We start from the raw sequence: 26204 nt of genomic DNA on the forward strand, positions 1-26204 counted from the left end.
GTTAGTATATAAGAAGGGTAAAATGACAAAAGAAAAACAAAAATAGACCACATGATATTGTACTTGGAATAATTTTTAGACTTTCAGATTATTCATATTACAAAAGCTATTATATTTTGAGTTTCTAACATGAAAAAAAGCATCCAACGTATAGATCTCTCTCTTATAAAATACACACTTTTATTCAACACTTTATCCATGAGTCAAAATCACCATCAAACCCATAAAATAATTCTAAAATACTATGGCATAATGTTTTCAGAATCAGCAAATTTAAGCCAGGCACAATGGTGTATGCCTATGATCCTAGCAACACAGGAGGCTCAGGCAAGAGAATCACAAGTTTGAGGACCACCTCAGCAACTTAGTAAGACATGTTTTAAAATAAAAAATGAAAAGGCTGAGTATGGCAGCTCAGTGATAGAGTGCCCTGGGTTTAAGTCCTGGTACCAGAAGAAAAAAGACAGAAAAAAAGAACCAGCATATTTATACTTTTATTAATATGTCCTTCACCGAGCTGGGAACTATGTTCATAGGTGGCATATAAGTGCTATAAATGCTTCAAAGAAAAACAGCTACATGAAGCTAGTATGTTAGAATTATTTACATTAAGGATAAAGCTCTTCTTAACTCATAATAAAATTATAGGTAATACTAGCTAGTTATATTTTAATATTATATTGGTATCCCGTTAATTTGGGAAACTATGCCAAGACAGATATCTATAGGTATCAAATGTACAAAATTAATTTATGAGAGTCTAATTTGAGTCATTAAGGTAACTGACTTTATATCCTTCGATACCCACAACATTCCTTATTCTCAGGAAGGACACTCAATTTGTTCTTCCTGCTTGGTTTCTTACACTCTTTTCTTTAGAAGATTTTTCAAATTTTCTCAGGATGCTCCCTTTCAACAATAAGTCACTATTTTGGGCTTATGAAAAAAAGATCATACCTAGCCTGCTATTTTAATAACATACCAATGCATTTTAGATCTACTAATTTTGTTGCTTATTCTTTTTCTTTTTTTTAAATTTTGTGGTGCTGGGAATTGACCTATGACCTTGTGCATGCTAAGCAAGTACTCTATCATTTAGTTATTATCCCTAACCCTGTTGGTTATTCTTCTATTTGTATTTTAAATAACTGATTAGTACATTATCAACTAATATTTGAACGTAATTACTAGGATATATTTAAGTTACTGTGTGATGCTTTTGTTTAGTACACAGCAAAGTAATGATTCTTTAAAGACACTATCTTTCTAACATCATGAGGTGCTACTAATTCAACCAGTTTAATGGGTTTTCATTCAGGTGAATACAATACAATACCAGCTTCTGAAGGGGAAGGTGGCTCTCTTTCATCTAAATCATCTGCAGAAGACATGGTTCCACTGGATGGAGTTCGTGGAAGTTTTCGATGAAAGTCTCCTAAAAGAAAATTATTGATACCATTATCTAACTATTCATTATAGAATATCAGAAATAGGAAATTACAATATTTTTTGAATCATACAAGTCATACTATTTTATTAGCTTCACTGCAAAAATTCGCTTCCATTCTTATACATACTCTAGATAACAGGGAATTCTGATGTTCTTTCATTCTTGGGGAAAAAAGGGATTTAACTAAATCTGAGTTTTTCAAATAAATTTAAAACTTAGGATCATATATTCCTACAAGAACTTACTGCCAACTTCTGATTGAAAGTATTAGAGGTTGTAAGCTTCACAAAGATAGGCAGTATCTGATATTCATGTTCTATATCTAATATCTGACAGTGGCTAGCAAAATAGTAAAGTTGTCATTAAATGTTTATTAAATTATTAATAAATGTACACAATACAACAATCTGAGGCCTTCTAAAATATACAAAAGTCATTTGAACCTAATAATCCAATAGTAAAATTAAATCATGTTATTAGTAACACAGGAGATAGAAGCCAGGAACAACAACCCAGGGATCTCTAACCAGGAGCTAAAACCACAAGTTCAAACTACGCCAAAGGACACTGCTGTGTATATATCAAAGATGGTTTGGAAGCAGACTGACTAGCAGAGATTTACTCTGTTTTTATAAACAGGTCTACAACTAAAAATAATTCACTTTAACTCAAGGTCTTAATTGTCTTAGCTTCAATTAGTAAAACTTTCCATAAATGATGCTAAGCAATACCCTCTTCTCAAAAGGGTTTTTCTGTTCAATATGTTTACAGGTGAGTGTCTAGTTTTTGCTTGGAATGTGTTCCCAATGACTGAAAAATCACAAGTTCACATGTTCCATTTTAGAACTATTATAATTATAAAATAGTTCCCTTAAATTATTGAACAGAAATCTGCCTCTGTATGAATACCAGTCTTTGGTTATATTTCTTTCTCACAGGGGCAAACAAGAACTCTAACTCAAACCCCCTTTCATTTCATTCCATGTCATGTCCTTAAGTTTCCTTTTTCAGGTGAGGAATCCCTCAGACTACTCACTTATCATGTGACAGAAATTCCAAATTTTTGCCTTCATCACATAACATTTACAAGATTCCAAATGGGTTAGGGCTTGCTCTAGATTGGGTCTTAATTTCTGGCACTGTCTAGAATTACAAATATTCAGTTAAATATTTAGCTTCTAGAATGTCCCTTGAATAGAGCGAGCGGGAAGTAAGAAAGTGGCAGCTGGTGATCAATCTACAAACCCCAGTGCTGCATGGCAAAAATTATAACTTTCACAAGTCATTCATATGAACGTATAAAACTGCAATACGTAAAATTCTTAAAAAAAAATGGCCTCAGAATTTGACGAGGTCAAACCCTGTACATCCCCCTAGAGTCTAGGAGGAAGGTAGATAGCCAGAAAGGACTATAGCAGTCTTTGGTAGAAGAATGTGGAAATAAGAATCTCCTGAATTTAAATGCTACTTTCTCCTACTAGCTATAAAACCTATGGTGAATTATTCTCTTTAATATTACTAAGGGGGAATTCAAAACATTTCCTCTCTGAGAATTTTGAGACTATTTATATCATAGTACCTTAAAGCACATTTGTAAAAATTTAGCAATGATTTTCATAGGCATAATGGAATTGTTTATTATAACAATTACTGAAAAATAATTCAAAATGCAGATAATGATATTCAAGTTCATAGACTAGGATACAGGAGTGAAAATAAAGGCAACTACTTGCATTAACATAACATGCATGAATTAAGTCACAAAACAGTATGACTGAATTTGAACAACATCCAGAAGAGGGAAAAACTCCAGTACATATAGGTACTAAAAACACTTAAAATATCTACAGAATGATTTTAAAAATAGGATAATAGTTTATTCTCATGGGAGATAAGGCAGTGTTATCAAGAAGATAACAGAGGGTTTCTAATGTATTAATATTTTTAGTGAGGGTTTGTTTCATTCTTTTTCTTGTACATATGTGTACATTCTCATCTCTATATCTAAGACAGTTCATTATACAAATAAGATAGTTATGAATATACCCCAAATTATTATTTTAATATTTTCACTGCTAGACTTAAATATTTATGTACCTGGACTTATAGACTCTGAATCCAAAGATCTAGATTCACTGCTCCCTCCAGTACTCTCAGAGTCACTAACCATCCCACATGTCCATGATCTTATGAAAGAAGAACCTTTAAGAAAAGAATATTTAAAGTCAAAACTTAGCTAACAGGTGGATTTCATAAGGTAAAACACTGACATTATATAAAATGAGACGATTCAAGTTTCTTTAACAATGAACTATTAGGGACTTTAAGGCAGGCATGGTGATTATAATTGGGACTAGGTCTCATAAAGTTACATTATAAAGCCTGATTTTCTAATTCCAGAGTTCTAGCTCATTTAATGATTAAATGAACTATCTGCTCCTACATAAACCTGTATTCTCTTCAAAGTGAAAGGTACCTGTTAGGTCTGCATTGTTAGAGCATCTGTCCTCTTCAATTTTGTTACAACTGTCAGGAAGGCGCACAACATCCTCTAAAGAGTCAGCAGGGCCATATCTAGATGTCCGGGAACTATCTGTTAATGGTTTATTTACATTCCTAAGAAAAAGCAAATAAAGCTCAGCACTAACAATAAATCTACTTTATACCATAGTCAGAAAAATTTGTAGACTTAATAAATAGAGTAATTAACTAAATATTATGAACAAACTATTACATAGATAGTAGTAATATCTCTTCTTTAAGGAGATATGGATAAAACTTTTATTTGCACAGCTGAAACAAGAACAGGAATAGCAACAGTACAGTCAGTAATTCATGTTATGGTTAAACTTTTCTAGTATCACTTCAGTGGAAAATATAGGTTAAATTTTGTGGACATTCAAAATGTGTATGATTGTCATTTAACATTCCCAAAGGATTTTTAAGTCTCACAGAACTGAGGTCTGTGTCAAAATGGAAAGCTATTCACTGAATGGACTAAGAAATGACAAAATAATATAAAAAAATTCAGAAACTTTTCAAGTTAATTCTATCAAGGTTAGAAAAGATACCTCTTTATAACAGTCAGAAACTTAGTAAATGTTTTATCTCTAGAAATATATTAATTCTACATATTAATTCTTACCCATCAACTTTTTCTTCTTCAGTTGAATTTGTAGCCTTCACAAATTCACTATACTCTTGGCCTGGATCATAAAGTTTGGCGGTATCACAGAGAGACTGTAAACTGTTTGCAAGGGAGGCAGCCTGCAGGTGCTGCATCTGGAAGAGGTTAACTGTTACCTATAGTTACAGAGACAAAAGGCAGAAACAACTCATGATATACAGAATGCATTATAAATAAATGTACATCGATTTCAATGAATGTACCAATAAAAAGGGCATACAAGTGAAACAGCTCTGAATACCACTGTATGCATGGTATATTGCCTAATTTAATGAAAGATAAAGATTATAAATAAAAAAGTAGTTGTAATCTAATACCTAGGAGTGATCATTTCCTGCAAAATGGTTATTAAACTGTAAAGTTTAAAAAATACAACTCAAGTCCCTGATGGTTCACAATTTGAGAATCCATAGCTCAATACCCTGATGGTCTGACCATATTGCTTAAGCTTACTTGCATGACCATGATCAAGATATTTATAACCAGTGATTTTTTAAAAAAATAATATTCAAATAAATTGCCTGTAAATGTATGCAAAGTATGGATTAAAATCCAAGATTATACATTCCTTATAGGCTCCCAAAGTAATGGCAATGTGACTGGTTCAAAGACCTTATTTATAGAGGAAAGGCATTCTAGAATTTTGTTTCTGCATCAGTTAAAAAGGATAGAAAAAGAATTATATTATATCCAATATGATTATGAACAAATTAAATAAATGTAGACAAACAGCTAATACACTGGTATGTAAATACTTAATCTTAAACATCATCAACTATAGTTGGAGGTGAAAGGGATGTGTCAAAGGTAAATGGTTAGCCTAAATGACTTACAAGGTAATTTCAAATCCTTGGATTTTATAATCCTTTTCAATTATTTTTATACTTCTATAAGCTATAACATTAATTAAAATTTGGTAAATTAATGAAACACAATTTTAAATACTCAAAACATTTTAAAGATTTCTGATTCAGATGCAATAATCTCACTATCCTTGGTCTACACTTAATTTACTCAAAAACCCTGGGCAGAATGCACAAATCAGCTATCTAAAAACTCTAAAAAGAAAATGGTAGCAGGTAGGATGTAGCAAATAAACCATAATTCAAGGTACATTTTCCTGCCTCCACCCCAATCACATTTCCAGCCTATGCTTGGCCCCTCCTCAAAAACAACTTGAGTCCCAGAAATGTAAACATGATACAGAAAGAACTCCAAGAGAGATCCTCTCTGGTCCAAAGTATATAAAAGGACATGGAACAGCAGATGTGACTAAGAGCAGGTGATAACCGTGGTTTCTTTGGTGGGTTTGTTTCCTCTCCTGCCCCAGTGCCCAAATAAGCACAAATCCCTAAGATGCAATCCTGTGGCAGTAGGTGATGGCAGTAGAAGTGGAACATATATCTAAACTTTGGAGGGAATCCTTTATGACCAGATGAATTGTGCACCAAGGAGTAAGTGGATTTGAAGTTCCTCTTGTTTTTCTTTTTTCTCCCCTTATTTAAAGACAGAATTGATGCCCCTGGCTCCCTGGAGGACAGATTAGGCAGGTACATTTTAGTTTCCCAGTCAGAAGACCAGGAATGGAGGCACACAGAAGCTGGAGAGAGAATCTAACTAGATCAAATTCTGTTAAACTTTAAAAAAAAAAAAAAATCAATGTTCAATACAGGTTGTAAACAGGATTAAAAGTCACAGAAAGTAATATTGAAAACATGTAAGATATCATCTAATGCTACTTTTCAGACAAAGAATCAGGAAGATCTCAACAACTCACAAGAGAAAGACAGTCAATAGATATCAACACTGAGGTTAACTCAGACAGTGGAACTATCAGATGAAGACTCTAAAGCAGCTATGATAACATGGTCAAGAAGTAAGGAAAATCATTCTTGAAACATGAACAGACAGAAGTCTTAGCAGAGAAACAGAAGATCTTAAAAAAAAAAAAAAAAACCAAAAGGGAATTTTCCTACTAAAAAATTTACTAAAGGATTTTATAATAAAATGGAGTCAGTGAACTTGAAGACAGATCCTAGGTCAAAGATGCCCCTCAACTTATGATAGAGTTATTTCCTGACAAATCCACCCAAAGTTGAAAATGTATTTACAACCCACTATAAAGTTGAAAAATCTTAGGCTGAACCATAATAAGTTGGGGACTGTTTGTAAAAACAATTAAAGGAAAAAAGATTAGGAGAAAAATAGGATCATCCAGACCTGTGAGTCACCTGAGTGTTAGAAGAAAATACTACAAACAAAAATATTAGAAAAAAATGATAGCTAAAACCTTGTCAAAATTTGCAAGGATCAAACATGTAGATTCAAGAAATTCAGTGAGTCCAAATGGAAAAAACTCAGCAAAATTCATGTGCAGATAAGTCTTAGCCAAACTGCTGAAAAGTACACACAAAGAAAATCAAATCTTAGAAGCAGCCAAAGAAAAGCAACAAAAACCATACAAGGAACAATGACGCAAAAAAAAGTCTATGAATTTCTTCTGAGAAACCATGGAGGCCAGAGGCAGGGGAACAACATTTTTAAAGTGGAGGGGGAAGAAAAACAACAACTGAATTGTGTATTTAGAACTCAATAAACAGTGAAAATGTTCTTCAGAATTAAGGACAAAATGAAGATATTCTTAGATAAAAGGTAATTTAAAAAAAAAATTGTGACCAGCAGACTTGCTATAAAAGAAATGGTAAGAGACATTCTGTTTACAGAAGAAAAATGTTAGGGAAGATGGAACTGCAGGAATGAAAGGAAAATAAACAGAAATGGAAAGTATCTGGGCAAATATGATAAACTACTTTCCTTTTCTTCTTTATAATACATACGACTTTTAAACAAAAAATTTAAAATGGCCTGGTGAGATCTGTAATGGATAAACACATATCAACCACAATCTTCAATGGTTAGGAGGACTTGTATAGTGCCAAGTTTTATATATTCTACTTGAAGTGGCAGAATATTTATTCTCCATGAACTCTGAAAAATTAAATACAGTTATCCTTCACTATCCATTTGGGATGGTTTTAGGATACCCCTCATATACCCAAATCTCACATGCTCAAGCCCCTATATAAAATGTCATAGTATTTGCATATAATCTATGCAAACACTCCCAAATAATTTAAGATTTGTAGATTACTTATATTATGGATTATGATGCAAATGCTATATACTATATTGTTTAGAGAATGATAGTCTGTTCATGTTCTATAATACAGATGTGATTTTTTTGCTGAATCCATGGATGTGGAATCCATGTATACAGAAGATCAACTGTTTATACACACACACACCAAAAACAACAACAACAACAAAAAAAACCCTGCAATTCCTAGTATAATTAACTAAAACATATAAGTGTACAGTGAAATATAATAAAAATCCAACATATAAATTAAATAGACAAAATATAGATGAGCATTTTAAATTAAAATGTAATTCTGATAAAAGATTAAAAAAAGATATTCCATGTTCAAAAGAAAACTGAAAAAACTCTATCAATATTACATAAATTAGTCTAAAAAGCAAGGAAATTTACCAGGATAAGTAGACATATCATAAAAATGAAAGGATCAATTTGTCAAGATCATACAACAATTATTAATGTGAAAGTAACTAACAGAGCTCAGAATATATAAAAACTGAAAGAACTAAAAATACACAATATGTTCAAGTCTTCAAGCTCTTTTCTCAAAAACTGATGGACATATTTAGAAGTAATCAAGAATATACAAGAAATAAAGTACATTACAAACCAACAGGAATTGACACTCATGAAACACTCCAGTCAACAATAGAATGCACATTCTTTTCAAGTACACACATAGAATATTCATTATTAATCTTTTCAGAAAAACACCTTTTAGTTTCACTGATTTTTCTTTTCCTTTTTTCATTTTCATTGATTTTTCTGCTTTTTATTCTTTCTTTGTTCTTTATTAAATCCTGAGTCATAACAAACCAAAACAAATTTCAAAGAACTGAAATCATGCAAAGTACTTCTTCTACCATAATGAAATTAAACTAGAAATCAGTCTCAGGAAAATATCTAGAGAAATCCTCAAGTACTTGGAAAATTAAACAACAAACTTTACATTATCACTATGTTGAAAATGAAGTCTTAAGGAAATTAGAAAATATTCTAACTAAATAAACATGAAATTACATTTTAAATTTCATGAGATTCAGCTAAACAAAGATATAGGGAAACTTAAGCATTAAATATTTTTACTAGAAAGCAGGAAGGTCTCAAGCTCCTACTTTTAAGAAACTTAAAAAAAAAAAAAGGCAAAACAATCCGAAAGCAAACAGAAATAAAGAAATTAATAAATCTGGAAAAAGAAAAATCAATGAAAACAAGAAATGTTTTTTATAAAGTAATTTTTTGAAAATATAAATAAAATTTATAAACTTGGAACCAGACTGACCAGAGAGAAAACCTGCCCATGCAAAGGTGGGGAGATAAGGAGAAGAGCGGATACAAATGATCTACATCAGAAAGAAAAGGAGAGATCACTACAACCTACAGAGACATTAAGAGGATAAAGGAATACCACAAACAACGCTATGCACATAAATTCAGCAATATAAGATGATAAGGTCTAATTCCACATAAGTCACAAACTACCAAAATTCACCTAAGAAAAATAATTAACTTGAATAGGATTTTATCAACAGAGTTGAAAATATAATAAAAAATCTTGCTAAAAAGAAAATCCCAAGGCCAGATACTTTCATCAGGGAATGCTACCAAATATCTAAATAGGAAATAACATATTTAATACAAACTCTTCTAGAAAACAGAATAGGAGGTAACTCTTCTCTACTCATTTTATGAAACACGAATTACCCTAAACCAAAACCAAACAGAAAATTAAAACAATGCACCTCAGAGAGAGGATTAAGCTCCAGGATATGTAAGAACTCAAAAAACAAAACACCAAAAAAAAAAAAAAAAAAAAACAAAAACAAATAACCCAATCAATAAATGGGCTAAGGAACTGAATAGATACCTCACAGAAGAAGAAATACAACTAATCAACAAATATATGAAAAAAATGTTCAATATCTTTAGCAATTAGAGAAATGCAAATCAAAACTACTCTTAGTATTTCATCTCACTTCAGTCAGAATGGCAATTATCAAGAATACAACCAACGATGCGGGCTGGGGTTGTGGTTCAGGGGTACTATGCTTGCCTTGCACGTATGGGGCACACATGGGGATATGGGTTCAATCTTCAGCACCACATAAATAAATAAAAAGAATAAAATAAAGGTACTGTATCCATATAAAACTAAAAAACAAAAAGGATACAAGCAACAATAAATGTTGGTTGAGAATGAGGGGAAAAGGTACACTTATACATTGCTGGTGGGACTGCAAATTGGCAACCATTATGGAAAGCAGTATGGAAATTCCTCAGAAAACTTGGAATGGAACCACCATTTGACACCATTATCCCACTCCCACACTACAGTGATGCAGCCACATCCATGTTTATACCAGATCAACTCACACAACAGCTAAACTATGGAACCAACCTAGTTGTCCTTTACAGATGAATGGATAAAGAAAATGTGGTATATAATACACATTGGAAAATTATTCAGCCTTAAAGAAGAATGAAATGATGGCATTTGCTGGTAAATGGATGGAGCTAGAGAATATCATGCTAAGTGAAATAAACCAATCCCAAAAAACTAAAGGCCAAATGTTTTCCCTGATATGTAATGCTAATTCACAATCAAAGGAGGGAGCTAGGCAAGAATAACGTTATTTTAGATTAGGTAGAAGGGAGTGAAGGGAGGGGAGGGGATATGGAGTTAGGAAGAACAGTAGGAATGAACTGGACATTATTTCCCTATGTGCATTTATGACTACACGACTGGTGTGATTCTACATCATATACAACCATTTATATATGATGTGTCAAACTGCATGCTACTGTCATGTATAACTAATTAGAACAAATTTTTTAAAAAAAGAAAAAGAAAAAAGATATACCAATATCTTTTAATATAACAAAATATTAGCAACTGAATCTAGCTATATACAAGAGGAACAATACATCACAAACAAGAGGCGCTAATCCCAGGAATGCAAGGCCAGATCAACACTCAAGTAACAATTTAATTCACCACACTAATGGGCTAAAAGAAGATAGACCACATGATTACATTAAATGATATAGAAAAATATTTTATACATTCCAACATTTATTCATGATAAAATTCTTAGCAAACTAGCAAAAGGAAAAATTCCTTCATCAGACTTAAGGGTATCTTCAAATATCTTACAGTATCACCATATTTAATGGTGAAAGACCTAAATATTTTTTCCCCTGCTGGAGAATAAGACAAGGGTGTCATCTCTTACCTCTCTTACTTGACAGTGGGACCCCATTCAACAGGGAGCCCCATCTAGTGCAATAAGAAAATAAATAAACAAAAGAAATGCACACTGTAAAGGAAAATATAAAGCTGTTCTCAATTGCAGAAAATGTGATTTTCTACATAGAAAACTAAGAATCTACAAAAGCTCCTAAAACAAAGTGAGTTTATCGAGGTTGCAAGAAATAAGACCAATATAAAGAAATTAATAATATTTCTAAGTATTATTAAACAATTGGAACTCTCAAGTGTATGTGTACAAAAATCATTCATAATAATACATATACAAGATTTAAATTCAACAAAATCTGTAAAAGATTTATATGTTGAATACTACAAAATGCTGATTTTTTAAAAAACAATAACCTAAATAAATGGAAAAATACATTCATGTATTTAAAAAGATGAGACATATTCAATCAATTCTCTATAATATCATCCAAGAATTAATAAAATTTCAATAAAAATGTTAGCAATTTTTTTTGTAGATAAACACAATGTGATTCTAACATTTTAATGGCAAGTGAAAGGATTTTAAACACAAACACTTCTGAAAAAGAATAAAAAGTGTAAGACTCAAAATACCTGGATTTAAGACTTGGCTTAAAGCAATTGAATCAAGATATTAGGGTTTCTGCAAAAGGATAAACAAATACATTAACGGAATAAAGAGGAGAGTCCAGAAACTGACACACACAATGTGGTCAAGTGATTTTTTTTTTTTTTTGAAGATGTAAAGGCAATTTAAAGGAAATGGCACAGTGTTTTCAGCTAATGGTATAAGAACAAGTAGACATCTATATTAACCATGTTTTTTATTTTCTATATTATATATTTTGATGTCTAAAAAAAAAGAATGCTGGCCAGGGAGAGACTGTACCTTCTTGAGATAGACAACTCTTAAAATAGCCAAGGACTCAGCAGGGATGACATAATTCACATGCAAACCAAGGAGTCCCAAGTTTGTAGCCCCAATCGACTCCAGATCTAACTCTTACCTCAAGCCAACTATTTTGACCCTGTATCATCCCAAGGTCAGGTATCAAACAACTAGTGACCATCCCTATGTCCAAAGACCACCAGAATTATTCAAACTAGCCAATTCTAAATTGTTACTTTGCCCTCTTTGCCTCTCCTGAGGAAACCCCAATAAAGACTCCAACTTAGCTTTCCTTTCACTCCTGCATCTGCCTGACAAACCTGCTATGATAAGTCCCCTTCTCTTCAGAAAATGTAAGCAATAAATTCTTCTATGAATGGCACTGACCACTCTGTGTTGGTACTCAATCACTTCCATAAGTTGAAATTCCACAAGTACAATTTTAGTAAAACATCTAAATCAAACCTCAATCTATACCTCTTATGAAAATCAAAAGGAAATCAGTAGAGAAAAGGGACCAGAGGAAGGGAAGAAAGAAGGGAAAAGGCAATCGGTAGGGAATGATATTGCCAAACTATTTTGTTATATTGTATGAATGTATGAATATGCAACCACAAATCCCACCATATGTACAGTTATACAGCTCCAATTTAAAAAATGAAAAAAATTAAATCAAAATGGATTATCTATCTATCTATTTATTTATTTTGTGGTGCTAGACTGAACCTAGGACCTTAGGCATGCAAGGCAAGCACTCTACCAACTGAGCCATATCCCCAGCCCTGTATCATGTATCTAAATGTACAATAACAAAATTTTGTCAGGCACCATGGTGCATGCCTATAATCCCAGCAATTTAGGAGGCTCAGACAGGAGGAGCCTTGCAATTTCCAGGCTAGCCTCCTATCTAAGTGAGATCCTGTTTCACAATAAAAGGACTGGGGATGTAGCTCAGTGGGAAAGAGCCCCTGGGTTTAAGCCACAGGTTAAAAAATAATTAATAATAAAATTCATAAAATTTTTAGGAGTAAACTTTGTGACCTTGGGTTAGATGAAGTTTCCTTATCCTTAGATATAACATCAAAAACATGACTCATAAAAGAAGAAAATAATAAGCTAGACTCCATCAAAATTAAAACTTTTTCCTCCCTGAAAGACATTGCTAAAAGTATAAAAAGAAGCTGTGAATGGGAGAAACTACATGCAAGCTCAACAACAAAAAAACAAACATCAATAAAAAATTAAAGATACGCAAAATACAGATTACAAATGAGCCCTTTAAAAAAATTAATATCATTAGTCATTCTGGAAACACAAATTGAAGCCAAAATTAGATAATACTACTCATCTATTAAAACAGTTAAAATTTAAAAACAAGAAATGACAAATGTCAAGGACACAGAATAACTGGAATTCTCATGCACCACTGATTAGAGCCACTCTGGAAAATAGTTTGGCAGCTCTTATTAAGTTAAACATTCATTTAGCATACCAATCAGTAAACCCACTTCTCTGTTATTTAAAATAATGCAAACATATTTAACAAAAGCCAGTAAATAAATATTCTTGTAGCTCTATTCATAATTACCCCAAATGAGAAACAACACAAATGTCCAACTGATAAATGAATAAACACTGTGGTACAGTCATATAATGGACTACTATTCAACAATACAAAGAAACAACACAAATGTCCAACTGGTAAATGAATAAACACTGTGGTATAGTCATATGATGGACTACTATTCAACAATACAAACTACTGATATATTAATAACATTGGTGACTTTCAAAGGCATTAGGCTGTGTAAAAGAAGCTTATTTCCAAAGGTTACCTACTATATGATTACATTTATATGACATTCTGGAAAAGAATTTATTTATTTATTTATTTATTTGGCACTGGGGATTGAAATGACCAGGGTCTTGTACATGCTAGGCAGATATTCTACCGCCAAGCTATATACTTTCTGAGCCAATTTATTTTGACATAGGTTCTCACTAAGTTGCCCAGGCTGGCCTTGAGTTTGGACATCCTCCTGCCTCAGCCTTCTGAGTAGCCGGTATGGCAGGTATGTACCACTGCACCTGCCACAACAGTATATACATATGTAAACGTGTGTGTTTTTTTGTTTTTTTTTTTTAACTGGGGATTGAACCCAGGGGCACTTTACCACTGAGCTACATCACCAGCCTTTTTGAGACAGGGCCTCGCTAAGTTGTTTAAGACCTTCCTAAGTTTCCCAGGCTGGCCTTGAACTTGCTATCCTTCTGCCTCAGCCTCCTGAGTCACTGGGATTATAGGCATGCACTATAGTGCCCAGCAAAAGAATATCTTTAAAGTGATGAAATTGTTCTGAATCTTGACTCTGGTGACAGGTACAAAAATTTATTTGTGTGTGAAAACGTATACACTGTATGCCAAGAAGGTTTTGAATATGTAAATATTTTACAAAAAAACATTTTAAAGAGATAATGAAAACAAATGCAGGCTGAATGCTTTGTTTTCAAATATATCACCGCGTACAATTTTAATATTTAGTTTTACTCAAATTTTGAAGAATAGATCTCTCTTCTGTCACTTAGCTCACAGAAGTTGCAAGGTTAAATCACATTTGTCAACCAAGGCAAAAAGACAATGGTTTAGAGGCAATTTCAAACTCTCACAGTTCAGTTTTAACCAAGTAAATCATGAATCAAGGGGACATGGAAGGGAGACAAATCCAAAATAAATCAAACTATGTCACTAATGAAAATGAAAAGCCAATCTTTAAACATGTTCTAAAGCTCTCAGAATTTAAATCTCGTAAGAATCAACTTATCAGGCATCTCTCTCCCTTCTGCAGATAAGATGGCTTTTTTCCTCCCGCATTGCCTTTAAATTATTACTGAATTATTACTGAAGAAATCACTTACAGCTTTAAGGGTAAGATCACACTGGAAAACAAGTGTCCTGAGTTGTGTTAAAATCTCTCTTTTGGTGTTTTCTAGATCATTTCGTCTTTCTTCAACATTTGTTACACAAACTTTGTAGAGTTCATTTGCTTCTTCTACCTTCAGGAATACCACAGGAGAAAAATAAAAAAGAACATAACACTGATCACCAGAATTTACATTTTAAAATAAATACTTATTGTAGAAATAGTCTATGTTTTAAATGGAAAACTTCTAAATATAACAAATATTAATCATTCTGGTGAGTGACTCAAGTATACTTGGCTTTAATGAATATTCAAGCACAGTTTACAATTAGTATATTGACTATAAAGTAAGTGTTCACTTCTATTTAAATTAGCATTTTCTATTTTATTTACTGTTTCTCTTACAAAATTTGTTTATCAAACTATATTTTTAATAAATAACACAAAATTTTAGTTTATACTTGCTAGTAGGTGCTGGAATTAGCACTTGCCTAAAAGGTGAACTTTCTGAAAAAAATCAAGTAAAAAATATTAAACTACTGCTTTAAAATACTTCTTTCACAAATGAAACCCCAAATTCTTAAGTCTCTTAGCATAGTCATTCTCAAGTATGGATCTCCACCAGCATTGCTGGGGAACTTGTCAGTAGAATATTGTTTGGGTCTCACCCTTGACCTACTTACTCTATACACAACTCTGAAGTGGGCCCAGCAGGCTTCTTGAATAAGCCTCCTAGATAATCCCAAAATATATTGCAAGTTTAAGAACAAACCCTTTGCAGATTATTGCTAACTGAATTTTCAAATAACAAAAAAATATTACTTTTTGAAGTGCTTCCTCTTCCAACCTTCGCTTTTTTTCTAGTTGCTTATTGAGATTTTTTGCTAATCCACCACTTGAGCACTGATGCTCCTCTTCTGCACGAAACATGGAAGATTTTGCTTTTTCATATTCATCTTGACGTTGTATGCATAACAATTTTGCCTTTTTGAGAGCAGTTTCTGTTTCAAGCTATACAGAAAACAGTAATATTAAACCAAGAATTTGAAAGAAACCCTACTATACAAGTTTCTTTAGCATATTCAGGAAGACAGTTAAGCAGTATTTTAGAAAACTAGAGTAAGGTAGATGTTATATAATATAGATGATTTTTAGATGTTCACAAACAGGTACATGAAATTCCAGTATAATACTAACCATTTTATTTTGTTCCTGTTTCCAAAGTTCCTTTATTTCTTTCCTTTGTTTTTCCATTTCATTTTTCCTCCCCAGTAGAGGCTGTCAAGGATATTTTAAAAAAAAGAAAAAGAAAAATGTTGTTTTCTAAAGATATGCTATTAAAAAAAAAATCGTACATATATAAATTATTTTACCTGTACAAATTTGTTGGCTTGGAGAGCTGCAATTGTTTGTTGTAAAAGGTGACTGTTCTTTATGTCATTGAGTAAAGCACTGGTAAATAGAGACTGTAGTGGCATAAACTCCTAGAATTTAAAATTAAGAAGTAAATTATACATTATACATTTACTAGAATTCCAGATGCACATAGTGATCTTCAAAAAGAGAAACTTAAGTTTAGATTTTTTTCTCCCAGAAAAATGACTATATAGGAACACAATTATGAGAAAAATACTAAAGAAAGTTAATTATAAATTAGAAAATTAGCAGCCATCACACTAATCAATATTGGTATAAAATTGTGAATTTCCTAGTTTTTTTCATAATTAACAGCCATATAAATTTAAAAGGATTTTATTTGTCAATAAAAAGATGGGCAATTAAGTTTTTTTCCTCTTTTAATTGAAACTTTATGATTTTACAAGACACTATCTGGGAGCTCATCTGACTAATCTCCTGTGATAGAACCCCTAAAATTCATACAACACTTACCTGTAGTCCAATGTTAGCTCTAGTTGCTTCTGCCAACTTTACAATATTTCTGGTGGACTCCAATTCTGAAAAGATTAAAAAAGGTATCAGAAAGCAAAATTAACTAATTTCTTTCCTCCATTCTCTATTTATATTTCTCCAATTGAAAAGTGATTACAAGCTAGGAATAACGGTGTGTGTCTGTAATCCCAGCAGCTCAGGAGGCTGAGGCAGGAGGATTGCCAAGTTCAAAATCAGCTTCAGCAATTTAGCAAGGTCTTAAGCAACTTATCGAGATTCTGTTTCAAAGTAAAAAATAAAAAGAGGTTGGGAATGTGCTTCAGTGGTTGAGTACTTCTGGGGTTTAATCCCTGGTGCCCCCCAACAAATAAGAAAAGAAAAAAGTGATTACACATACTAGTGTGCATCCTGATAAAATGCAGTAATTCTTAATTTTAAGGGCTCATCAGAATCAATTGGGAAACTTTTTCAAAATACACTTGACTGTACTTTACCTCTCTGAGAAATGGAACCTAGGCCTTTATACTGTCCTTTTTTAAGATTATTCAAGTGATTCTAATTAGCATTTCCTATTAAAAATAAATAACACAGTGGAAAGAGCACAGGCTTTGCTAGATTCTATTTTCTTCCAGTTATGCTCTATGACCTTAAGTAAATCTAATATATGACCTTAGGAAAATCACTTATTTGTTTTATCTGTAAATGGGGCTAAGAATTCTTGTCTTGCCTACTTCCCAGGGTTTTGTAGGACTAAATGAAATAATGCATATTAAAAATTTTTTTCAACTATAAAATTCTAGGTAATATTAGCTGTTAAGATGTTTCTTCGAGCTGGGGCTGTACCTCGGTGGTGGTAGCATATACTGTGCTTGCCCAGCCTGCATGATGTGCTGGGTTAATCCCCAGCATGGGCTGGGGGTGGGGATGTTTCTTCTAAGCTTTCACTGCCTTCTGCTGAAACATCTATTGTTGCGTTTATCTCCTTTAACCATGTTATCTGATTGTATTTCTTTTCACCCTTTAGAATGTGACTTCTAGGTCTAATGGTCAACCCACAGTAACTGTTCAACAAGTATATCTAGTATAAGAAAAGTCTATTTCAAGAAGAGAAAATGAATAATGAAACAACTAATTTGTTATCATAAATACTTAGTCTATAGAAAATGAATCATAAACAATTTAGTTCTTATACTCCATAGTTAATCAGATGCTCCAAAAGACAACTCACCCAGATTAAGCTTTTTTTCAACCCATGTCACTATGTTCTTTGTATATTTTGACCATGTTTTAGCATATGACAAGGCCAATTCAATAGAGTCAGTGTTTTTTAACAGCACATTGTCTAATTCTATAGGAGAAAAATTTCCTGAAAAGAAAAATATCAGAGTAAGTATTTTTTAAATATAGTCTATAATAATTCTAAACAAAGCAGCATTCAGACAAACTTATAATTATAGGGCACGATTTAAACAAAATGATTTCAAATTATATTTTATCTTAATATATATTTCTATTATTCAGGTTACAAGCCTTATATTCTTGATAAGTCTACATCATCAAATTATTTATCTACTCAACTGGGGTTTTCCTCTTAAGTTTTATACATAACACTTTATATGTCATTATGCACTAAAAAATGAGTATACTAGGTAAAATAGGTTACTAATCAAGAAGAGATAAAGTAATCTAAACCACTTATTGAAAGAAACTGCAAAATGTTTAACAAAAGTTATAAGTACATTGAGTATTACCTTTTTCACTGGATGACTCGACTGAGTCCACAGAAATATTTTCAAAAGACTTTACAACATGGAAGGAAAAAAATTTAAGATTAGTGCAGAAGACAACAAATCTCTGCTTCAGAAAATTTTCACCCCAATTTGTTACTTTGACATAATTCCTGCCAAAGAATTTCAAGTATTTAAAACCTTTCAAAGGGCCTGAGAAGTCTGTTTAAATACCAGAACACTTTCTAAGAATTACATGGCTTTTTACCACAAAAGGTCTTAAGCTCCAAGCAAGAATGAACAATCTCATTGTTTACTAACAGCATAAGTTAACATGCATGAATCTATGCTAAACTTTAAATTCTGCATATTCCTAAAATATCAGGAAGTCAAAGAAGTGATCTAAATAGATTGCTATCTAAATAGAAGATATAGATCTGCCTTGTCCAGCTCATCTTTTACCATTTTATTATATGATAAGCACATCCTTGAAAATTTGTTGGACAGCTTAGCACAGAACTTTCTGTAAAGATGCAAATATGTAATATCCTATATGGTAGCTATTAACTACATTGTAGCTACTTATTTGAACATTTTTAAATTATTTATTTATTTATTTGTTCATTCTAATTTGTTATATGTGACAGAGAATGCATCTCAGTTCATATCACACATATAGAGCACAACTTTTCATATCTCTGGTTGTACACAAAGTAGAGTCACACCATTAGTTTCTTCATACATTACTTGAGCATTTTAAAAGTATTTATTATGACTAAGAAGCATTATTAATTAATTTTAAAGAACTAGATGTGACTAGTGGCTACCATATTAGCAGGCTAGAACACTACATCTATCAAAATTGTTAAATCTTACACATATATGATCTACTTGGTTGGGCAATACAAGGTATATAGGGATTCAATGCAAAAGGGATCAAAAAGACGTGGGTCTCAAGTCCAGCTCCATTATTCACTTTATGACATGGGATTACACATTTAAATTCGCCTAACTTTAGTTTGCCCTTCTGTAAAATGGAGTTAAGAACACTATATTCATAAGGCTGTTTTAAGAATCAAGATGATATAATGTTATTAGCACAGTACAGGGTATATAGTAAGCACTATTAAAATGAATTGCAGCTATTATTTTTAAATTATATTTTTCAAAAACCTTCATCAAACAAAGTAATTTTATTATTAGGATTATATCATCTTGAGCTTTTTAATCTTAATCTCTAGGGAAAATTAAAACTTCAAAAAAAGAAAAACAAGGCACAAAATTTTTTAAGAAGGGGAAAATTATTTTTCTAATCAAAATCAGTATAGTATGTGCCCACATTTGAGAAGCAGGAATAGGAAATATGTTCATACCTAAAATTTAAATTGTTCATAGCGCTGCTACACATGTTAAAGTTTTATTATCTTCTGAAGAATCAGTAACAATTTTAAAAGGTAAAATTGAGAAGAAACATGAATAACAGTAAAATATTTGACAATTTTAAGACTCTTCCTTATTCTTATCAATGGATGATTTTAGAAACAGTCCTATTCATTTTTGCAATATTATAATACATGTACACCAAGTGCTTTAAGCATTCATGCTTATATTTTGTATCATTTAAAGAATGATCTTAGGTTTTATTTTGGGGGCGTTGAGAGTACCAGGGATTGTTGAACCTGGGGTACTTAACCACTGAAATAAATCCCTGGCTCTTTTTATTTTATTTTGGTTTTTTGGTTCTGAGGATTGAACTCAGAAACACTTAACCACTGAGGCACAACCACAGCACTTTTCTGTATTTTATTTATAGGCAAAGCCTCACTGGGCCTTGCTAAATTGCTGAGGCTAGCTTTGATCTCGGGGTCCTCCTGCCTCAGCCTAACAAGCCACTGGGATTACAGGCATGTGCTAACCACTCCTGGCTGCCCTTTTCATTGTTTATTTTATTTTGAGACAAAGTCTTGCTAAATGGCTGAGGCTAGCTTTGAACTTGTGCTCTTCCTACCTCAGCCTCCTGAGTTGCTGGGGTTACAGGCACACACTACCATACCAGCTTAACTTTTTATATTATTTTTATATAATACAAGTACCTGGCACATTTGTGGAAATCCTTTTTGTTGTTGTGGAACCAGGGATTAAACTGAGGGGCACTTAACCACTGCACCACATCTCCAGCCCTTTTTTTAAATTTTGAGACAGGGCATTGCTAATGGATCAGATGATTTTTAACAGAAATTATCAACACATGTCCCTGAGAGAGTATGTTTAAATATCTTTCATTAAGTGAAAAAAATAATCAGTCAACTGAAAATATTCCTACTATTATAGATCTTTTTTTAAATACCTTTATTTTTTACTTATGAATATGCGATACTGAAAATCGAACCCAGTGCCTCACATATGCTAGGCAAGCACTCTATCATTCAGCCACAATCCCAGCCTCCTCTATTATAGATCTTTATTACTCCAAAGAAAATTTTCTTCCAATTAGAAATCATAACCCCAATCCTATGACAAAAGTATAGGGATGCTGGTAGGGAGAATTAAGACCTATAGGGTTAACAAGTGTTTCCTGGCAAAAACAAAACAAAACAAAACAAAAACCCAAATTGTATGATATGTGAGATTACCACCCTCATTACTTTTTCCATTTCCCCCTGCCCAAGTTTCACCAGTCTCAAAATCTGTGCCAAAGTCCGTAGGGAAAAAAGGTTAAAAATCCCTTCTAAAATTTTAGACCTTATACCATATGGATTCATTGTATGTTATAAATTATCAGGCACGCCCTTTTAATAGTTCAGTCCACTTAAAAAGTATTACCAAATACTGCTCCAGAAACTGACCATATTTTAAATGAGTTGGTCTGGTTTTCTTGCCATATTATGGTAATTTATAAACTTAACTATGAAGGAGTAATTCTGAGATTAAGATTAGAAAATAAATGAAATGCTTAGTTAAAAATATAAAAGGCTTCACTGAGACCAAAAAACTTACCTTATTTTCCCGAGAAACAGGTAGTCGTAACAATGCATCATTGCTTACATCTCCCATAAGGAAGTTTGTAAGGCTATCCAGGGAGGTTAAAAAAAAAAGACATATTATTATGCTTCTTTGTCACAGGCTTTACAATCATATCATCTAGGACAATCTGTTTTAAGGAAGAACATGATTAAAAACTCCTAGAAATCTATTCACATGAATCAGTTACTTGCAAATGAATGTAGCTTCTAAATAGTTATAAAGACACCTCCAAATACTTTAATAGAACAACAAAGAATGTGTCTTTTTCAAAGTTGTGATAATATGTTACAAAAATTAATACTTCAGTTTCTATGGATTGTACAGGCAATATATATACTGAAACACACTTAGGCCCAGTACCTTTAAAAGACAGTCCTTTACTTACACATTCCCAAAGGTAAATGCCAAAGTTTCAATGGAAGAAAACACTTCTCGGAATAGATCTTTTTTGTTTTCTTCATTAACTTCTGTAAAATTCACAGCTGTAGGGAAAGGTTTGTTACAATAAATGAGGGAGACAATATTTGAATATAGATTCATACAAAATCATTTACTCCTTTAAAAATTTACCAGTACTTCATTAAAAGATTCAGAAAGTGAAAGGGCTATACAAAACAAGAGGATATTCAGGTATTCATTCAGGAAATCATAAAAAATCAGTTGCATGAAAGTAGTTGGCATTCCAAACTCCCTAATCTATGCTTTACATAATTTGACACATATAAAAAGTTACTTAGTGGGAAATCAATCTGTCTTGGAGGCAGAGTCTGTTACACCAAACCTCTTTATCAAGAGTGTTCTGTGCTATTTTCTTTTGCTTACTGCTTTCTGGTATTTTTAAAAACAGTTAAAGACACTATGGCTCACTGAAATCATTAGGAATCACATATTTACTATGAACCACCAATAACTGAAATTTTATATACATTTATATATTTGTATATATAAAACCTATAACAAGATATCACATTTTTTAAAAATCCAGTGCTTTAGAAAACTTAAATTCCTATTTATTTACAGTTGCTCAAAATAGGTTCTTGGGCCCTGAGATCTAGGTTAATTGACATAGAGCTGTCTTTTGTTTATAATAGAGATATTTTTCACTTTGTTAATGCAAATTATGAAACAACTAAAACAGTTTCTTCTAACTTCTATATGCACCCTTGATAAAAGCCCAAACACAATTTACTAAGACAAAATCTGAAGGTTGAATTGGCTTTTTTCCTTTAAGTAAATAAACCATGTGACTCAGGCTGGTAATAAGGCAAATAGTTCCATGTATCCTACCCTCTCTAGTATCCATACCAGTAAAGTGCAGGTAGAGAAACCATGTGGAAAAGAAGCCATCCTCTCCTTTACCAATCATTTTTAATCTTGAATGGGGATTCTTAAAAACAAAGTCAGCCCCATCACCAAAGATTCAGATTTGAAAAGTCTGTAGTAGCTGGGTGTAGTGGTACATGCCTGTAATCCCAGTGGCTTGAGAAGCTAAGGTGGGAAGATCCTGAGTTTAAAGCCAGCCTCAGAAACTGAGAGAAGTACTACGGAACTTAATCAGACCCTGTCTTTATATAAAATATAAAAAACGGCTGGGAATCTGGCTCAGTGGTTAAGCATCCCTGGGTTCCATCCTTGGTATCCAAAACAAAAAAGGCTAGAGTAAGGCACAGATATTTTTCAAAAGCTCTCCCAGGTGACACTAATATGCAAATTGAGTTAGAAAGCAAAAACTCCTAGATTGGGATGAATTAAACCTCAAGCCTACAAATTCCCTGAAATTACAATCAGATTTGTGGAGGGTGAGGACAGTCCACACATTTCATCACATTCTTCTAAATATCCCTAATACAAACAAAAAGAAAAACTTAAGAATCATTGCAAATAATTTTTAAAATATTCTTAAGACTTCTGTTCTGGCCAAGAAACAGGTTATAATTAAGCCAGAAACAATTGAAAAAAAAAACCTGTATAAAATTTAAAGACAACATTTTTCAAGACACTGGATTATCAGGCAATAAAGGACAGTAATCCCTGAAAGACAAGAAATACCATGGTAAGCTTACAACTGCCCACTTTACTGTCTAATATTACACAGTGTGGATTCACAAGCAAAGGAAATTACAGGGGGCAGGGGGAGAGACACAAATGGACACAACCTTGTTTTATAATTATGAAGGAGTCAGGTCATCAAGAGGACCTAACAATTCTATTTGCGTATCCAATAAACAGAGCTTCAAAATGCATGAAGCAAAAAGTAAGAAAGCTGCAACAAGAAATTGACAAACTCACAGTGATAGCAAAGATTTCAATAGCCCTCCCTGCAACTGACAGAACACACAGATGGAAAATGAGTGAGAGTAGGAAGATCTGAATGATACTATCAACCACCTTGACAAGACAGACAATTATAGAGCACTCCAACTACTAACAGCAAACACATGTTCTTTTCAAATGAATATTTACCAACACAGGCCTTATTATGGGCCATAAAACATGTCTCACACTGAGTTTGAAAGTATTCATATCAGACAAAACACATTCAGTGACTACCTGGAATTAAATCACGAATAAATATAGAAAATCTCTGTAAAATTTCCAAACACCTGAAAATTAAATTTCAAACTTCTAATTAACTCATGTGTCAAAGAAAAAGAGGAGAAATTAGATCAAAATTTGTGAAAGAGGAGGTGGAGAATTATAAGGGGAGTAAACATTGCCATGACTATAATGATGTTTTCACAGGAATGTGCATTTGTCAGAATTTAATAATACATACATGTATATGCTTGTATATGTGTAATATATCTCTGGAAAGATGTAAGAAGAAAGTAGTAGTAGTTATTACTTATCTAGGAAAAGATATGGGTAGGCAAAGAAGCTGAGGTTAAAAAAAAATGTTTATTGGTGAACACCCTCTCTCACAATTTGTATTTACTTGTGTAAATGAACTGCATATTAAAAGAATCAAATTTGAAAACATGAAATTCTATATTCTTGGAGGTATAATTATAGCTTATTTTTCTGACTGCCATTTTATAAAGAAAGAGCAAAATACAGATCATGAAAAACCTAAGTAAAACCTCCTTCTCACTTAAATTATGAATTAAAATTGACCTAAATAAATGAAAATATGACTACTAAATACAGCATAAATTCCTGAGTTCTGAAAATGTCTTTATCTGCTTCAAAAATAGCGTGTATCTCTCTTGCCACATTGCAAATATTTTGTCAGACTGAACTTCCTGCTTGGAAACAGGAGGAGACACAGGAAATACAAATCACTACTAAAATAAATGGGGGAAAAACTAAGAAATTTTCTTCTCAACTTATGACAAGGTAAATGTCATATGAACAATAATAAGTAAGGGGAATTAAAGATTGCAATTTCTCATTTCTTCTGCATAGAAAGTAGATGCACTTCATGCATTCAAATCTGAGGAACACAAACAACATTCTGTGTTCTGTATTGTGGGGTGGGTTATTTGTTTTTGTTTGAGCAGTCTGGCAAATATGAAAAATGCATTTGATGAGTAAGAACTCCAAAAAAGTCAAGTGCTTAGGTCACTGTTGTTTTTTAAAATGCAATCAGATGATTAAGACTAAAATGATCTAAATGATCTTCATACTTCTATAACTCTTTTATTTTACCATACAAGAGTTTTTCTTAACATTTCTCTCTAAAATAAGCAAAACAAAAATGTACATTTACAGATTTCTGCAAAGATTGAAGTATGCAAAGCACTCAGATTGCTTGGGACAGCAATCTATTACTTTTAATGTCTATTAAAAAATGGTTTCCACCTATACCTTAACTTTCCAGCTTTTGAAAACTAGATTATCATTAAATCAAAGAATTAAATAAGCTCTGATCTCCATTTGCAGATCACTGAATATTTTTCATTTACAACATCAATATATTTTTAGGGGGCTTCAACATTAGAAGTAGGGACAGGGAGGAAGAAAGCTTTTATTTAAAAACATGCAAACCTACTCCAAAGAACAGGTTTTTTTAAGTTTTCTAGTCTCACAAATTCTTGCTGAAAGAGTAAATTTCACAAGTAATTTTCCGCTTTTAAAGTTTCAACCATCGCAAAAGTAAAACAGTAACAATCCCATGTAACGACAGTCATCGTGGGAAATGATATTCAAAAGATTACTTTAGCTCAAAGATAAAAAGATCTTCAAGGCAATTGAGAGACAACTCTCTTTGTCTGTTTCTGGAATGTGGACACCAACCACATAGGCACTCCTTCCCCAGGACATCCTGACTGCACACAGTAGCCACTGACAACAATTGAACTAGGCCGCTATTTCCAAGCATGGAAATTTTACTATCTATAGACACAAAAATGGCACTTGTAAACAATCTATTTTAAAACAAATTTGGTTAGTAGGCACATTTTTAAAAGCCACAGAGAAGCTACCCACTTTTCCGGCTTAAAATTATCTACCACCCATACAACATCAATTCCCAAATCCACACCTTCAACTCCAAACTTCTGCATAACCCCTAATCTGTTCAACTTGTCTTGTTTTGTCAATTGACATCCATGCCCTCTAGACAACAATCAACAACCTACCACTACCACATCCCAGTTTTTGCCTTAAATCAGACCTTCAATCCTTATCTTGCTCACAACTTCTAAAAATCTCCTAATTAACCTAAATAAATACTCCCTTCACTCTCAATTCACACACATAGAGGATAAACTTATTCAACA

General features: G+C 32.6%; 1 protein-coding gene across 2 annotated transcripts in view; it reads right to left on the reverse strand.

Annotated features, from left to right (window-relative positions):
* The window catches only part of Arhgap29 (Rho GTPase activating protein 29), a 62715-nt gene that overhangs the window by 13219 nt on the left and 23292 nt on the right, over positions 1–26204 (reverse strand). For both annotated transcript variants that reach the window (XM_078026777.1, XM_078026778.1), the window contains exons 4-16: positions 21869–21965; positions 21457–21529; positions 18484–18532; positions 17961–18098; positions 16733–16797; positions 16216–16326; positions 16040–16120; positions 15665–15853; positions 14838–14975; positions 4596–4753; positions 3927–4066; positions 3548–3652; positions 1337–1435 (exon numbers count right to left, since the gene is read on the reverse strand). In XM_078026777.1, the coding sequence (XP_077882903.1) occupies positions 1337–1435; positions 3548–3652; positions 3927–4066; positions 4596–4753; positions 14838–14975; positions 15665–15853; positions 16040–16120; positions 16216–16326; positions 16733–16797; positions 17961–18098; positions 18484–18532; positions 21457–21529; positions 21869–21965 (1443 nt within the window). The remainder of the gene's footprint in view (positions 1–1336; positions 1436–3547; positions 3653–3926; positions 4067–4595; positions 4754–14837; positions 14976–15664; positions 15854–16039; positions 16121–16215; positions 16327–16732; positions 16798–17960; positions 18099–18483; positions 18533–21456; positions 21530–21868; positions 21966–26204) is intronic.

Source organism: Ictidomys tridecemlineatus, chromosome 11 (genome assembly GCF_052094955.1).
Source record: "Ictidomys tridecemlineatus isolate mIctTri1 chromosome 11, mIctTri1.hap1, whole genome shotgun sequence".
NCBI lineage: Eukaryota > Metazoa > Chordata > Mammalia > Rodentia > Sciuridae > Ictidomys > Ictidomys tridecemlineatus.